The sequence below is a fragment of the Lithobates pipiens genome, unplaced genomic scaffold, assembly GCF_037356315.1.
Source record: "Lithobates pipiens isolate NorthernLeopardFrog02 unplaced genomic scaffold, aLitPip1_a1.2 Scaffold_13, whole genome shotgun sequence".
Classification (NCBI taxonomy): Eukaryota; Metazoa; Chordata; class Amphibia; order Anura; family Ranidae; genus Lithobates; species Lithobates pipiens.
In genome coordinates this window covers 267,704,048-267,721,790 of record NW_027507718.1, presented here as the reverse complement: position 1 = coordinate 267,721,790, position 17,743 = coordinate 267,704,048, and the positions used below count along the sequence as shown (strand labels likewise).

General features: G+C 43.8%; 1 protein-coding gene across 1 annotated transcript in view; it reads right to left on the bottom strand.

Annotated features, from left to right (window-relative positions):
- Nucleotides 1-17,743, bottom strand: part of LOC143974836 (complement C3-like) — a 332,677-nt gene that overhangs the window by 268,960 nt on the left and 45,974 nt on the right. The window contains exons 4-7 of the mRNA XM_077476590.1: nucleotides 16,439-16,509; nucleotides 13,209-13,297; nucleotides 10,613-10,695; nucleotides 5,885-5,972 (exon numbers count right to left, since the gene is read on the bottom strand). Of these exons, the coding sequence (XP_077332716.1) occupies nucleotides 5,885-5,972; nucleotides 10,613-10,695; nucleotides 13,209-13,297; nucleotides 16,439-16,509 (331 nt within the window). The remainder of the gene's footprint in view (nucleotides 1-5,884; nucleotides 5,973-10,612; nucleotides 10,696-13,208; nucleotides 13,298-16,438; nucleotides 16,510-17,743) is intronic.

Here is a 17,743-nt window from a genome sequence, read left to right as displayed (position 1 = left end):
CCCTTTGCAATATGTGACCCACCTGACCATTACACATACACTGACCTACCTACCTGACACATACAATGACCCACCTAACCATTGCACACACACTGACCCACCTACCTGAAACATACACTGACCTACGTGACCATTACACATACACTGACCCACCTACCTGACACACATACACTGACCCACCTACCTGACACACATACACTGACCTACCTACCTGATCTCCAGAGCCCCGCCCCTCTGCTTTACACACAGACACACAGCGCCGCTCCAGAGGGACAGGCTGGAGCAAAGGAGTCCCATAGCGGCGCTGTGAACTTTTACTCTATGAAGAGATCAAGGGAACAGCGGGGCGCTCAGCGAGACATATTGGGGGATTGGAGGCATGCAGTTCCAGAGACAGAGGCCGTGGCTGCGCACTGGGGGGTAGTGCACCCTAGGCGGCTGCCTACTCCGCCTAGTGGTAGCACCAGCCCTAGCCACAATAGGTTTAGGATGGGGTATACCCCCGGTGGTACAAGTTTTTTGGGGGTTCATGTTCTTTCTATATATAGTGTTTGACTTTCGTATGTCCAATAAACTGATTTTTTTCCAATTTGGTAGCCTTAGTAGATGCATTTTTCCTTTGTGGTGTTTTGTGTATGGTATCATTTTGGAAGCATCCCCCCTTTGAATTAGGGTATAGGCACCATTTGGAATACCACTCCCAGAATTCATACATATTAGTTTTTTTCTGTCAAGCTGCTTTAAAAGCCCCTACAGTTCATCAGTTTAGAATTAAACATGAGCTATGCTAGAATTATTGCCTTCACTCCAGCATACGTGGCGATATGTAACATGTGTAGCAAGTGCTGTTTTCGCACATATGAGCCAGAACACATGCATTTTTGTGTGTGTTGATTGGTGCCAGGCTGGAATAGCTATGCTGCTGGGACAGGATCGGTGACGGGAGAAAGAGAGGGAGTTCCGTGATGCAGCTTTGCACAAATGCCCAGTCCGGCCACAGACCAACATATGTGCCTGGGCATACATCCAGCCACTTATGTATGTGGGGTTAGGAGGGGAGCTTTGCATTTTTTTTTTATTCTTCCTCTGTATCTTTACATTTTTTTACATAATAATTGAATTGCTTCCACATAGGGCAGTACCCCCAACAGGCCATGTTCACAGGTTTTCCTTTATCTTGCACAGGTGCTTTAAATCAGAGTCAATGGCTTGGTATTTTGGACAGCTATTTCATCTAAGAGAAATTCCCAAAACATGGCCTGTTGGGGGTACTTGAGGACAGGGTTGAAAACCACTGACATAGGGGACTAACAGCCTCTACGTCAGTGATGGAGAATCTTGGCACCCCAGATGTTTTGGAACCGCATTCCCCATGATGTTCATGCGCTCTGCAGTTTAGTTGAGCATCATGGGAAATGTAGTTCCAAAACATCTGGAGTGTCATATAGGGTGACAAGTTCTCTTTTTTGAGAAATCTGGGGTCTATTGGACCCTGGATGTCTCCTTTGTACTCCACTGCAGCTAATGGAACACAGATCATGTTTCATCAGCTGCTACACCATGACCAGGAAGGAAGGCCATACAAGTCGCTTCATTGTCTATTCACAGAAGGGCAGATCAACTAATGGATGCTTGTTGCAGTGCCTCCGCCACACATTGACACCTGCCATAACCACACCAGACCCACTGGTAATATAGACAAGCTCAGTATACATAGTAGGGGGGGAGGTACAGTTGGGTTTACAAATGTACAAACACTCAGTATAGCAGCCAGGAGTGTGTTTAAAAAGCCACCCCCTCACCTCCTCTCCCTCGCTAGTTATGCAGTGCAAGTGAAAAATGACATGCTCCTGAGGAGTCAGTACTGAGAAGTTCATCATATGATCCAGAAGGAGGTAGGGCTGGACTGGGACAAATATTTGGCCCTTGACTTCACCCAGATGGGGCCAACTTTGACAGGTGACAGATCTCTCCTATGGCGGCCAACCCCGATGGCCACCCAAGCCCCCCCCCCCCCCATTCACTAGCCATTAGCCATTCTTCTCTATATCTCTTAAATGCAGTACCAGTGGGGAAGCTAGATATTATTTCACCCAGGACAAAGAATCAGTTTGGCGCCCCCCCATAATGGCACAAGATTAGGCAGGAAAGTAATAAACTCCCAGGCCATAGCTGTTGAGTCAGCTCTCTGTCCCCTCCCCCGTGCTCCTTCTGGTTTCTGCCTGATCCTTCACCGCCCCCGTGTTCCCCCTGTGCTCCTCCTGCTCCAATGGTCCCCCAGTGCTCTTCTGGTCCCCCACATGCTTATGAGTTCCTCTCCTGCTCCTCTGTCCCCCCCCCCCATGCTCCTCTGTACCCTCACGCTTATCTGGTCTCCCCTCTGCTCCTCTGGTCCCCCATGCTCCTCTGGTCCCCCACATGCTTCTGCATTCCTCTTCTGCTCCTCTGTTCCCCCCATGCTCATCTGGTCCCCCCTGCTCATCGGTACCCTTGTGCTTCTCTGGTCACCCCCCTGGTACCCCCTGCTCTTCTGGTCCCCCACATGCTCCTTTGGTCCCCCCATGCTCATCTGTTCCCCCATGCTCATCTGTTTCCCCATGTGCTCCCCTGTTCCTCCCCCCGTGCTCCTCTGTTTCCCCCCATGCTGCTCTGGTCCCCCATGTGCTCCTCTTGTCCCCTGCATGCTCCTCTTGTCCCCCATGTGCTCCGCTGGTCCCTCCCTATGCTCCTCTATTCCCCCATGCTGCTCTGGTCCCCCATGTGCTCTGCTGGTCCCACACATGCTCCTCAGGTCCCCCAATGCTCCTCTCTCCATCCCCCATGCTGCTCTGGTCCACCCAAGTGCTCTGATGGTCCCCTGCGTACTCCCCTGGTCCCCCATGCTCCTCTCTTCCCCCCATGCTGCTCTGGTCCACTGTGCTCCTCTATTCCCCCATGCACCTCTGGTCCCCCGTGCTCCTCTGGTCCCCTGTGCTCCTCTATTCCTCCCATGTACCTCTGGTCCCCTACATGCTCCTCTATTCCTCCCATGCACCTCTGGACCCCTGCATGCTCCCCTATTCCTCCCATTCACCTCTGGTCCCCTATGTGCTCCTCTATTCCTCCCATGCCCCTCTGGTCCCCTACATGCTCCTCTATTCCTCCCATGCACCTCTGGTCCCCTACGTGCTCCTCTATTCCCCCGCATGCACCTTTGGTCCCCTAGTGCTCCTCTATTCACCTCAATGCACCTCTGGTCCCCCGTACTCTTCTATTCCCCCATGCACCTCTGGACCCCCTGCATGCTCCTCTATTCCTCCCATTCACCTCTGGTCCCCTATGTGCTCCTCTATTCCTCCCATGCCCCTCTGGTCCCCTACATGCTCCTCTATTCCTCCCATGCACCTCTGGTCCCCTACGTGCTCCTCTATTCCCCCGCATGCACCTTTGGTCCCCTAGTGCTCCTCTATTCACCTCAATGCACCTCTGGTCCCCCGTACTCTTCTATTCCCCCATGCACCTCTGGCCCCCGTGTTCCTCTATCCCCCCATGCAACTCTGGTCCCCCATGCTCCTCTCTGCCCTTTTAGGACAGTAATTAGTAAGTGCAGAAGTGCCGTATTGCAAAAATGGCCCGGTCATGGAGGGGGCTAATTCTTCTGCCCTCTGTGGTCCTGTGGTGATGTAGGGGCAGTAGGAACCACAGATTGTGGGGCGGAGAATGCAGGAATATGACACAATCCAAAGGTGTGTGATGTAAAGATTCTTCAGGTGGCTTTGCAGTGCAGCAGATTCCACAAGTTGGTACTGTACCAGATAAGTATATAGTCTCTTTCTTTATAGGAGCATTTTACATTTTTATTTCAGTGACAGTAGTTAGAAAAAACTGGAATTCCCTAATAGTCTGCTGTTGCCTTCAGAATTGTAATTTGGAAATATAAAGATAGGAAAAAAGAGTCAGTTATACTACAAAATATGTAAATTTACAATTACAAATGTATGGTAAAATTTGCTGATCCATTATTGTGAGAAAATTGCCTTGCAGTTCCAGCATTTCCAAAAAATGTACAACCAATTAAAACAATATTACACTTGAAACCAAAAATGTAATATATTGTAGCTTACCAATCCTTAGATGTGGTGGCTGCATTAGGTTTTTTTTTTTTGGTCTTCCTTTGTTTTCACCTGGTAATCTGGCCTGCGACACAACTCCTGTATTAAAGCCAGATCACACCAGGAAACACACAGGAACACACTCGTGTTCCTGTGCGATTTCTGTTTATATAAGTGCAGTGCGTTTTCAGTCATCTAATTTGAATGGGCTGAAATTGCACAGCATTGTACCAAAAGTAGAGCATGCACTACTTTAAAAAATGCACTGCAACCAGATTGCATGGTACCTCTGTCTCATGCGATCTGGTGCAGGCAAATGCACTGCGTTTGGAACCTGCATTTGGAGTGTCATTAGCAATGCATTGACACCTGCAGAAAATCAAAGGGGCAGTGTGTTTTTAACGTAGACCATGATCTGGTGTGAGCAGGCCCTTGGGGTATTTACACTCTGAATGGAGGAGCAAAAGACACACTTTTTGACAGCAGCAATGTCTGTCTGGGGGAAGGGGAGTGTTATGCCGCGTACACACGAGCGAATTGCCCGGCGTACTTAGTCCGGCAAACAATCCGGCGGATAGTCCGGCAGACTTTCTACCAAATGGACTTGGCCACACACGGACACAAAAAAAGTCCGGCGTTTGCTAGCACGATGACGTACAGCGCGTACGACAGGACTAGAAAAAGGAAGTTCAATAGCCAGTAGCTAATAGCTTCCTTTTCGTACTTGCTTCTGAGCATGCGTCATTCTTAGTCTGCCGGACTAGCATACTGACGAACGTATTGTCCGCTGAAACCCAAGTCTAAGTCCGCCGGACTTTCCGCTGGAAAAGTCCGCTGAAGCCCACACACGATCGAATTGTCCGGTGAAATGCGCTTCAGCGGACTAAGTACACTGGACAATTTGATCGTGTGTACGCGGCATTAGATGCACTAGCAGATTTCGATACACTAACAAATTGAAGCCAAACTCCAGCTAACACTTTTTAAGCAGTTACAGGAACAATTTTTCCTTTAAGGATAAAGATTTTACATAAACAAAGAAAAGCTGAACATTGTAGGAACCCTGTCAGTTTTAAATGGTTTAACTCAGCCCTCTAACTGCTATGTTCTTTAGGATAGTTTGTTATGTTGAAAAACAACAGATGTAGTGGCTGGATCACTAGATGAAAATAAAGGGAAAATGCCTAACAAAGAGAATGAATTTAGCCCCCATATGTAATGCCGCATACACATGACTGGACTTTCCAGCAGAAAAGGTCTGACGGTCTTCCCAACGGAGTTCCCATGGACTTTAGACTGAGTTACGGCGGACTTCTGAACGAACGGACTTGCCCACACATGAACGGACCAAAATCTGTTCGTTTTGAACGTGATGACGTACGACGGGACCAGAAAAGGAAGTTCATTAGCCAGTAGCCAATAGCTGCCCTTGCATTGTATTTGGTCCATCGGACCAGCATACAGGCGAACGGTTTTCCCTCTAGAAATTGATTCCGTCAGATAGATTTGAAACATGTTCTATTTCTAGGTCAGTCTGAATTTTTGAAGAAAAAAGCCAGATGAAGCTCACACGCGATTGTAATATCCGACGTAATGATTCAGACGGACCTTTTCTGCCAGAAAGTTCAGTCGTGTGTACACGACATAAGGATTGGTAAGCTGCAATTTAATAAATGTTTGTTTTTGGGTTTAATACTGCTTTAAGCTCACATCAACACATTGCATGTTTTAATAAATCCAATGTCTTAGACCTCAAGACAATGTTTAGAAAAGAGTTTGACCGATGTACTTACTTGGCTTTAATATTGACAACCAGTTTATCATCTTTATAATAGAAAAACTTTTTAGTTGTATCCAACTCAACACTGAATGTTGGAAGTACTGGAAAAGAAGAAAGGACTTATTATCAGCAGAATTATATATTAGCCCCAAAACACTAATGTTCAGAGTTATAGTTCATCATATTTTATACATTTTCCTAAAGTAAATGTAATGCTCTTCCCCTAATTAAAATGAGAAGCAGTATTTATTTTATATAGTTTGAATAATTATGTATGAAATCCCTATACTCTTGGATACGTGAAATAATTTACCCTAATATTGAGCCATATGACTGGTGGCCAACTCATTTTGAAACCCAAATGAGTTTTTTTCAAAAGATCACTGCAGGTAGTAATGATATTATCGAAGTGCAGCTGCTTTTAGCTGTAACCTAAACCTGTGTTGTAGGGGTCAAGGGGTTTCCAAACTTTCTAAAGAAAGGGCCAGTTTACTATCCTTCAGACTTAAAGTGGTTGTAAACCCTTACAGACCACTTTGACCTACAGGTAAGCCTAGATTAAGTCTTACCTGTAGGTGCAAGAAATATCTCTTAAACCTACACAGTTTCGGAGATATTTGCAAAAGACAGGCACCGCTGTCTACGGCGCATGCGCCGCAGACAGCGGCGCGCAGGCGCACTGAGCATGCCATTGTTAACGGCGATCATGCCGTTAGAAGCCGCTCCCGCGCACATGCGTGGGAGTGACGTCATTGCGGCTCTGGCAATCACAGCACCAGAGTCGCGATACCCAGAAGGAAGATGGACGCTTCGTGGAAGAGGGGACAGGGGTGACAGCGGTGACATTACCTGTGTCAGGTAAGTCACACATAATGGGCTACTATGCGATGCATAGTAGTCCATTATGCTTTACCTTTGCCAGGAAACAAAGAGGAAGTAAAACCCATCAGGGTTTACTTCCTCTTTAAGAGGGGACTGGTGGGCAGTGGGAGTAGAAAATATCCTGGCGTTAGTAACAATGCCCCATCATTGGTTTTATCGAGAGGAATAGTGCCCCATCGCTGGTGTTAATGGGAGGATTAATACCCCATCGTTGGTGTCAGTGGCAAGAATTGTGCCTCATTGTTAATGTCAGTGGGAGGAATACATAGCTCCCAACATTTTGAGATGGGAATGAGGGACCCCTACTAGCAAACATATGTGGGCATAGGACACGTCCCTGCCACGCCCCCAGATCCCGGGCCCCCTCATGTGAATTAGCAACAGGGTACATTGTACCCCTACTATTTCACAAAAAAAGATGTCAGAAATTGTAAAAAAAGACAAGAGACAGCTTGTTACAAGTCCTTTATAAAAAAAAAAAAAATGTCCAGCGATGTAATATCACGGACCGAAAAAGAAAAAAAAAATGCCTCCATGGGAGGCTCCCACCGAGTGACGCTTCTTCTGGGTGACAGCTGTTATATAGCTGAGGGCGGGATTTTGGGGGGACCCCTACGCCATTTTTGTTTACATTTTGGGGCATTTTACACTTTTTTTTACAATGTACCCCGTTACCAATTCACATGGGGGCGGGATCTGGGGGTCCCCTTGTCAAAGGAGGCTTCCAGATTCTGATGAGCCCCCCAAACCCATACCCCCACAACCACCGGGCAAGGGTTGTAGGGATGAGGCCCTTGTCCCTATCAACATGAACAGACCCCAAAGCACCCTCCCCATGTTGAGGGCATTTGGTCTGGTACGGTTCAGGAGGGGAGGCACTCTCTCGTTCCCCCTCTTATCTTGGGGCCCGCCAGGTTGCATGCTCAGATAAGGGTCTGGTGTAGATGTTGAGGATGAGCCCTATGCCATTTTTTTTAATTTTGGAGCAGGGTTCACCTTAAAATCCAGGTCTGGTATGGATTTTGGGGGAACCCCTACGCCATTTAAAACAAAATTGGCACAGGGTTCCCCTTAATTTTCATACCAGACCTGAAGGGCCTGACATGGATTTTGGTGGGGACCCCCATGCAATTTAAAAAAAAAATGGTTTGGGGTTCCCCTTAATATTTATACCAGACCCAAAGGGCCTGGTAATGGACTGGGGCAGGAACCCATGCCCTTTTTTTTAATGAGTTTTGTCTATATTGCCAAGACCTGACATTTCATTACAGCCACGATCAGTTTTCAATGACAATTAGAAATGTAAGTTTGCTGTGGTACTGTTCTAAACATGGTAAAAATGTGCCACTGGCATACTATAGACACCCCTCAGGCATGAAATTTAAAGGAATATTTCATCTTTATTGTTTCACTTTAAGCATTAACAAAATCACAGCTCCAAGAAAAAAAAATGTTGCATTGATACATGTCCCCTGGGGTGGGATGCGGGTCCCCAAACACTTTTTATTACAATAACTTGCATATAAGCCTTTAAAAATGAGCAAAAAAAAAATTTCCCCCAAATACCGCATATTGTTTGGTGTTCACCGTACAACCAAAGTTGGGTCCAAACTTATGCTTGGGCTGAACCGTTCACCCATCCCTAGCTCTGAATATAGATTTTTCCTACTTCCAGATTGCTAAACTATATCTGCAGACTAATATTGAATGATGAAGTCCCAACATTTTAGAGCAGCTAATACCACCACTTCGGCATCAGTAAGATAACAATCACATCTCTTTGTTTATTGTATAAATATGTGGTTTTCTAGTTTAGTATTGTACTTTGCCCCACAAAGAGTCAAATGTGTTTCAAAAACGTATTTTAATGACAAATTTACCATTAAGTTTTTTATTAAACTTTTATTTATTTAGTCTAGTGCTCCCCTGGGTCTTCTGGGAGTAGGGTGCAACCCCCAGGGGCAGGCGGCAAGCTAGCATTTACCTCAGGGCTGAGTCTATGGCTATAATGGGGAGTTTGGAACAGAAATTGGGCACCAGTCACTTTTGATAGTTTCAGAGAGGGTTAGGGGTCTCAGATACCAGTAACATCACGTACAGACTCCTTGGATCTAGAAAAAGTACAGCTTCACAGTACCATAACCTTTAAGCCAACCCGGTGATACTGCAAACACATTTTAGATGTAGAACAAGATTCAGCTTCACAGTGTCAGAACCTTTTAGCTGACCCGGCAACACTGTAAGCATGTTTTATATGTAGATGTGTCCTCCAAACAAGTCACCAGGCCTTTCTGAGAGACCAGCCTTCATTCTGACTCTCTCCAGCAAGGGTCTTCCCCTGGATCGTCTCAGCTTGGCTTGTCTTCTTCCACACTGGGCAAGACAGCCTAAGGACCACCTCAGGTTTAGTAGGGCCCAGACAGGCTTCTGGGCCTACTTGCAGAGCTCACTTCAGCAGCATATCCTTAGGCCAGGAAGGCCAGAGGCAAGAGAGAGTGAGCACATGGCCCCGTTCAAATATATATCATCTCCCAGAATTCACCAGTGGCCAAGAACCTCCTACTGGGCTGGCTGGAAGAAGAATACATTTTCATAGCTCAACCTAGTTGTACTATTTCATACTGGCCTGTGGTACCAGTGACACTGGGGACAGTGAGAAATGCACAACCCAATTGAGATTAGGGTAAGACCAGATAAACTGTACAATCAGTCTGAGCTGTCTAAATCAGTCAGCCAAAAACTAAATTTACACTATATCCCCAGTTTAGGACCAGTAGGCTACATTCATTTTTTTATACATACCTTATTTTAGACCCAGTGACATCTAAGGCCGCGTACACACGGGCGGACTGTTCGCCCAACTTTGTTCGTCAAACAATCCGACAAACAGTCCGCTCAAAATTTGCATGAACGGACTTGACCACACACGATGAACGAACAGTCCGCTGAAAGCGTGCGCGATGACGTGAACGGCACGCACGACGGGACTAGAAAAACGACGTCCTATACACTGCAATGCAACCTTCGCCGTGTAAATCCTTTCTGAGCATGCGCGAAACTTAGTTTGACGAACAAGCCTACACACGAGTGGACTGTCTTACGGAAATTCCGAAAAACTTTGTTCGTCAGACTGTCCGCTGAAACAGTCCGCTGAAGCCCACACACGAGCGGACTGTCCGCTGAAACACTGTTCAGCGGACAAAGTTGGGCGAACAGTCCGCCCGTGTGTACACGGCCTAAGTTTCTGTGGTTCTCTATGCAATGCAAGCGGATCATGGCTGGTATAAGGGGTTGGCAAGTTGTACAGAGCTTTAAAGAAAACAGTACTCTTCTCAAGAGCCCTGATGCAAGCAGTGGGCTGGATCTTGGGAGGAGTTAGGCAAATATAAAAATGTCTTGATGCATGGGTGGCGTGACTGGCATTCCTAAGCAGGCTGTATTTGCATGTAGGCCACACCAGATAACAGCCACATATGATGCTCTGCCTCTATGAATGAAAGAACTGAAATCTAGTGAATGAAAGGAGCAGGTCAGAGACAGTAAGACCGGGGATGAAATTGCTAGATGAATCTGGACACCGTCTAGCCAGGAAAGAAGAGAGGGCTCTCTGACTTGCTACAGCTACTAATGTACATTTTAAAAAGCTCACTGTGTGCAGTGAAATCAGAGTCATTTAAGGAGAGGAGAGGAGCCTGTAACTGTGCAAAACTGAAGGTAAGGTTGGAGTTTAGCTTTGATGATTTAAAAGTTATCCTGAAATTATTAAGCCAAATAGTCCTACCAAGGTCATTTAGATGGCCAAAACTGAATGATTATATACAATGTCAAAAGTTCAGCATTTTATTTTGAGTAAGCTCACCATATTCTCGCACTTCAAACTGTGTGGTATATTCTCTCTGCGGTGCGTTTTCAAATTTTGCCACAAGTTTCCACATGCCAAAGCTATAGATACAGTTTAACATAAAACAAGTTATATGTTTCCAACATCTTAGACCATTAAAAACAATATAACCAGTGAATTAATTCAGTGGACCTGGAATCACATTTTTCTTTCATATTAAGTGCAAGTGTGCTAAGTAAGGTGTAAGTGTGACACTTCTAAATACAAATAGTGAAAAATAGGCACCATTCTCTTAACACATCTTTTGGGAAGGTGCTATTAAATAAAAAACTATTATTGTCCACACGCAAGCATATGGCCACGCACCCTCACTAATTAAAACTGTTTGTCATTTGGCATTTGGAAGACTGAAGACTGACCCAGCTTCCAGGCTCCACTGTTTGCTACCTAAAGTTATAACCCATCTTTAATGCTTAAGATATATACCCGGGTCTTCAACCCACTTGTTACACAGATGTTCTCTGGCTGGGGGACATAATATTTTTGTAAATCAAGATGAGAGCTACACCACTACTATGTTTGATCTACACTACCTGACAATGCTCAAGTTGATGCGAGCAAGTGTTGCTATAACAACTGATTCTGCCCTGTTGGCAATGTATACCACTGATTGGCAAGTTTGGTTTACAGTTTTTGAGAACCTTTATTTCTTCAGCTGGGGTTCTTCCAGCATTCTCAACAGAGGAAAAGATGTGGTTCAACAGTACAAAAGTTTTAAGAGGCGTCTGCAGCCTTGCATAGCGGCTTGGTTCTTTTTGTTCAATTTTGCATACCCTACTCTATTACTGACTTACTGTGTCCCATGGTGGAGTTACCCATAGTATCATGGAATATCAGAGGAATCCATTCTCCTCTCAAACATACTATGATCTTTACGAGTCTCAAGAAATTTCACCCTGGGATATTTTGTGTTGCTACCACATTTGCTAAAAGTTTTCAATCAGTCCCTGGAGAGTGGAGCTCTTCCACCTTCCATGTCAAAAGCAAAATTTTGCTTCTCAAGCCAGGAAAGGGCCCTGTGAACACAGTTTTTTACCAACCTATTTCATTGCTGCAGAGCGACATTAAGATACTGGCACAGATGTTAGTAATTTCGGCTGAATGGACTTATTACCTCTCTCGTGCATGACGGCCAGGCTGGTTTCATGCCAAATAAATCAACAGCCATTAATCTAAGATGACTATTTCTGAATATACAGATTGCAGTGGACAATGGTGGTAGCAGGGCTCTGCTATCACTAGATGCCACAAAAGTGTTTGACAGCATTGACTGGAACTACCTGTGGACAGTACTGAGGAAATTCAGGTTCAGCCATATATATATATATATATATATATATATATATATATATATATATATATATATATAGTGGGTGCGTCTTCTATACAATCGACCACAGGCTGCAATTCGAGCCTCTGCCAATCTGTCCCATACTTTTGCATTAAGGAGGGGGACTAGGTAGGGCTGCACATTGTCCCCTCTTCTTTTTGCATTGGCTATTGAACTGCTGGCCATAGCGATTAGGGCTAAAACACGAATTGTGGGCTTTTTCTATGGTAACCTGCATAATATAGGGGAGGCATTGCGCATGGAGAAGCTTACACACACACACACACACACACACACACACACACACACACACACACACACACACACACACACACACACACGGATGGAGACACACACACACAGGGATGGATGGATGGATGGAGACACACAGGGATGGATGGATGGATGGAGACACACACACACAGGGATGGATGGATGGATGGATGGAGACACACACACACAGGGATGGATGGATGGATGGACACACACACACACAGGGATGGATGGACGGACACACAGGGATGGACGGACACACAGGGATGGACGGACACACAGGGATGGACGGACACACACACAGGGATGGACAGGCATGTCTCACCCTCGGCTTATACACGAGTCAATAAGTTTGCCAGTTTTTTTGGGGGTAAATTGGGGGCCTCGGCTTATATTCGGGTCGGCCTATACTCGAGTATATACGGTATATACCAACACAGGGGTGGATGTTGGTTGGCTTGTGCCGGTGGATCTGATCATCGATAGATTACTAGGTGTTAATACTGTTTAAAGACCAGTATGTTAGGGATGATGTAAAAGTTAGAATATATATGTCTGATGCTTCTTTTTGATGTATTTTTGTGTGATGAGGATGCAATGCAGTTTTAAACTGTAATAATGTTACTGATTATATACTTATCTTTTCTAATAAAAACTTTTTGTTGGATAAAAAAAAGAAATTTGCACCTTTACTACTGTTCAATGCAGTGTGCTAAGAAAACGTGTAAATGACCTAGAGAAGAAGATCATTTAGACCTCTGCTGATAACTGGTCTGTGTATTGTTTACCAATGGCTCTTGCAGCCTTAAAAATTAGCACTCTTCCAGACCTGTTACATCCCGTAAAAATGTGCCCGCCATTGTAGATTTTGCTTGAAGAGTGCAACGTTTACCTATACCTCCTTGTTGGTAAAACTGATATGAGATGTGAACAAAAGAAAAATAATCTTACGTGACCAGCTCCGGGATCTTCATTGTGAATGCAAATGTTCCATTCTTTATTTTACGGGTGTTCTTATTCACAATTATACCTTCAGGATTCTGTAAGCATTAACGTTGAGATATTTTTCTATTTCTCATTCTCTCACTTTTTCTCTCATTTGTACTCACCCTCATTTGCATATTCTATTGGTTCTGGTAAATCATGGACACACTAGCATTTCTGTGTTAAAAGTACAACCAGACAAATAAAAAGAAAGAGGGCTACATTCACAGAACCAGATCACATTCGGTATTTAGGCGTTTTCATAAAATACCGCATGCGATCCTAAAAATGTCAATTCACAATTGCTTTATGCAATATTTACCACATAAAGCAAAAACACTTGGGAAGTATCACATAAAACATGAGTGAAAGTCAATTCACAAAAAAAAAAAATGCATGCGGTAAATAATGAGCAAGTAAGTAGTGGTCCTGGCATGCAATATTTAAGGAACCGGCAGCCGCTGGCATCCTTAACAACCAGTAAACAACCTGGTTATTAAGGAGTGCCGCATCCTGAGCAACCGATAAGTCATTAGCTAACAAGCTGAATGTCAAAAAAATGGCGTTAATAAAAATTAAGAAAAAAATGGCGTTGGGTCTCTCTCAATCCATACGGGTCTGGTATGGACTTTGATGGAAACCCCCACGCCAATTTTTTTTTTTTTTAATGCCGTGCCCCCCCCCCAAAAGCCTGACAGGTCAGGAAGGGGAGGGGACAAGTAAAAGCGCCCCACCCAAAACATATCGGCCCACATTTGTTCTAGATGCCCAATAATCATATTGTGCAGAGAGACTGTTCTTCTGTTAATGAATGGATCTATGAAAAGTAACTGTATTTATAAGTGCCTCTGGCCAGAGTAGGATGTCCCTGGGCCCACTAGGAACATTTTTTCATACCAAAATGATACAACTTTAAGGGCATCTAGATCCTAACTGAGCAATATGGAGGTTTATTTTAGACTGTGATGTTTATATATTTTGTGTATAATAAAGTGAAGTGACCCAATGCATTGGTTTAGATTCATGCATACATATATTAAAGATACTTATAAATTGTTACCCTTTTTATTTTGGGACATATTACAAGTGAACTTATAAACCCTTCTACTCAGTTAGTGATATATAAATTGATTTAGCAAATTATGCTTCTTAGTGAATTTTTACATTAACGGCTTCAGCCCCGGAAAATTTTACCCCCTTCCTGACCAGAGCACTTTTTACAATTTGGCACTTTGTCACTTTAACCGCTTCAGCCCTGGAAGATTGTACCCCCTTCCTGACCAGAGCACTTTTTGAGATTCGGCACTGCATCGCTTTAACTGACAATTGCGCGGTCATGTGACGTTGCACCCAAACAAAATAGAGCTTTCTTTTGGTGGTATCTGATCGGCTCTGCGGTTTTTATTTTTTGCCTTATAAATAAAAAAAAGCGACAATTTTGAAAAAAGTAATATTTTTTACTTTTTGATATAAATAAATATCCCCCAAAAATATATAAAAACATTTTTTTCCCTCAGTTTATTCTTCTACAGATTTTTGGTAAAAGAAAATCACAATAAGCGTTTATTGATTGGTTTGCGCATAAGTTATAGCGTCTACAAAATAGGGGATCGTTTTATGGCATTTTTATTATTATTTTTTTTTTATTAGTAATGGTGGCAATTCGCGATTTTAATTGAGACTGCGACATTATGGTGGACACAGTGCTATAAAAATGCACTGATTACTATGTAAATGACACTGGCAGTGAAGGGGTTAACCACTAGGGGACGATGAAGGGGTTAAGTGTGTCCTAGGGAGTGATTCTAACTGTGGGGGGATGGGCTTCCAGTCACATGACAGTGATCACTGCTGCCGATGACAGGGAGCAGTGATCTCTGTCACGACACAAGGGGAACTTGTTTGCCTAGGCACTTCCCCATTCTGTGGCTCCATGACACGATCACCGGGAGACTGGTGGACATAGAGTCTGCCGGTCCCACGGGCACAGTCACACTGTGCGCGGTGGGTGCCTGCTATCCCCGCCTCTTAAAGGGGACATACAGGTATGCCCATTTGCCTACCGCTGCCATTGTGCCGACGTATATTGGCGTGTTTTCTTCATCAGTTTAGACCAATATATATTCTTCTACATGTTTTTGGTAAAGAAAATCACAATAAGCATATATTGATTGGTTTATGTGAAAGTTATAGCATCTACAAGCTATGGGAAAGATTTATGGCATTTTTATTATTATTATTATTTTTTTTTTTTACTAGTAATGGCGGTGATCTGTGATTTTTAGGGGTACTGCGACATTGCGATGGACAGATCAGAGACTTTTAACACTTTTTTGGGACCATTGGCATTTATACAAATTACTGTGATTACTGTGTAAATGCCACTAGCAGGGAAGGGGTTAACACTAGGGGGCGATCAAGGGGTTAAATGTGTGTCCCCTAGGCATGTTCTAACTGTGTGGGGATGTGAGTGACTAGGGGAGGAGCCATATGGCTCCCCTCCTCTGACAGCACAGGGATGTGTTTACACACACAGATCCCTGTGCTGGCGCTCGTGCTTGCTAGCGCACATGGCCAGTGGCGATCATGCCCCCCGGCCACGCGCATCGGGTTCCCCGCTGTGTAGCGGGCGCGCACATGCCTTCTGGTGGCAGAAAACGGGTAGGACATACCTGTACAGGATTTCACCCAGAAGAGCCATTGTGCCGCAGTATATCTGTGTGACATGGTCACCAAGTGGCTTTTAAAGTGTATGTTTAGCCCAAACTTTTTTTTCTTTTAGGAAAGGGAAAGGCTTAAAAATCACTGTCAGCTTTTTATTGCTGTGTGTGTCCCTGTTACAGATTTTTTCTTACCTCCTGTCCCTTGTCATTGGCAAAGAAAGTGAGTTAAAACCTCTATAACAAAGACTCTGATGGCAGTAAAACCTCAGAAAAGGTTCTAATCCTTCCCTACTCTATCCAAAATTGCAAATATTCCAAAAAAGCAAAAACTTCTTCTGATTAAATATGTTATCAAGTATTGGTCCTTTCATTGGTTTGCCAACCTCCACTAATAAAAGTAATCTTAAGCCAGCAAACAGATGAAAACAAGGCTTATTTTCAACAGTGGCCTTCACTGTGCCTTGGTGCATTTGATGACACTGCTTTATCCATTTGTTTTAAATTGATATAATCTTTACCTCCAACATAGCATACCTCTAACATGATTACAACATCACGTTCGGTAGGATCCAGGTTCTTATCAGTTGAAAAAATTCTGTAATTGACTGAAGAAAAAATGAATTCACCTATTAAAAGACAATAATGGACAACCCTCCATCCAAACCCATCTTATGCCCCGTCCCATGTTGCCTTAATTGTGTGACTGATCTGTGCCAGTTATTAGCCCATGGCTTTCAAAACCAAGAACAAGTATAAGAAAACCAACCCTGTTCTTTAGGGCTGACCCTCACTTGGAAAATAAACTTCCTCTCATTGGCTCCACCACCCTCCCCTTAGACAGTGACAAATTATAATTTTTTTTATTTTTTTTTAGCTGACTGTCTAAATACCTTTTATTTTGTTCTTCTCCTATGTGTGGAAGGTGTAAACATTGGCCCCACATGCCCCAAGGAGGGGATGTTTCACTTAGATTTACTGAAACTGGAGAGTGTAGAGTCTGGTGCAGATGTGCATAGTAACCAATCAGTTTGCAGGTTTTATTGCCAAAGCCTATTTGAATAAGCTAGAAGTTAGAAGCTGATTGGTTACCATGCACAGCTTCACCAGATTCTGTGTTCACCAGTTTTAGTAAATAATGGGACTTGACAGACATGCAGTACTTTGTACATGTACGGGCAGGCCAATGTTCTCTGGCAGGTTACAAATATCTGGTAAAGAGCTGCTAGTGTGTGTGTGTATGGCCAAACAGAATTAAGATGGTGGCACGCTAGGCAAGAGTGCATGGAGAACTTCTCCAGCAAGCAAGACAATGCTAGACTCCATGGACTAGTCACTATTAAGTATTCTCAGACAGGGACAATTGTTGCCTGATTTGTTTTAACCAGGTAGAGTGAAGTCCCTGTAACTTATCCCTAGTCATTAACCTGACTCTAATACATAACCCTCACCTTAAAAATTATATCATAAAATGAACCCTAAAAGTGAACCCAAACCCAACATTTATTATAAGCCAAAAATTTACTTAACTATAACAGGCAATTCTCTAGCTAGTTCAACCACTTTCAGCTTTCAAAATTGAGAACAGTCGAATGGATCAAACCAACCTGCCAACATACCTGTCTTAAAAAATAAATTAAAAAAAAGTATATATATATATATATATATATATATATATATACACACACATACATATATACACACACACATTATCTCACAAAAGTGAGTACACCCCTCACATTTTTGTAAATATTTTATTATATCTTTTCATGTGACAATGCTGAAGAAATGACACTTTGCTACAATGTAAAGTAGTGAGTGTACAGCTTGTATAACAGTGTA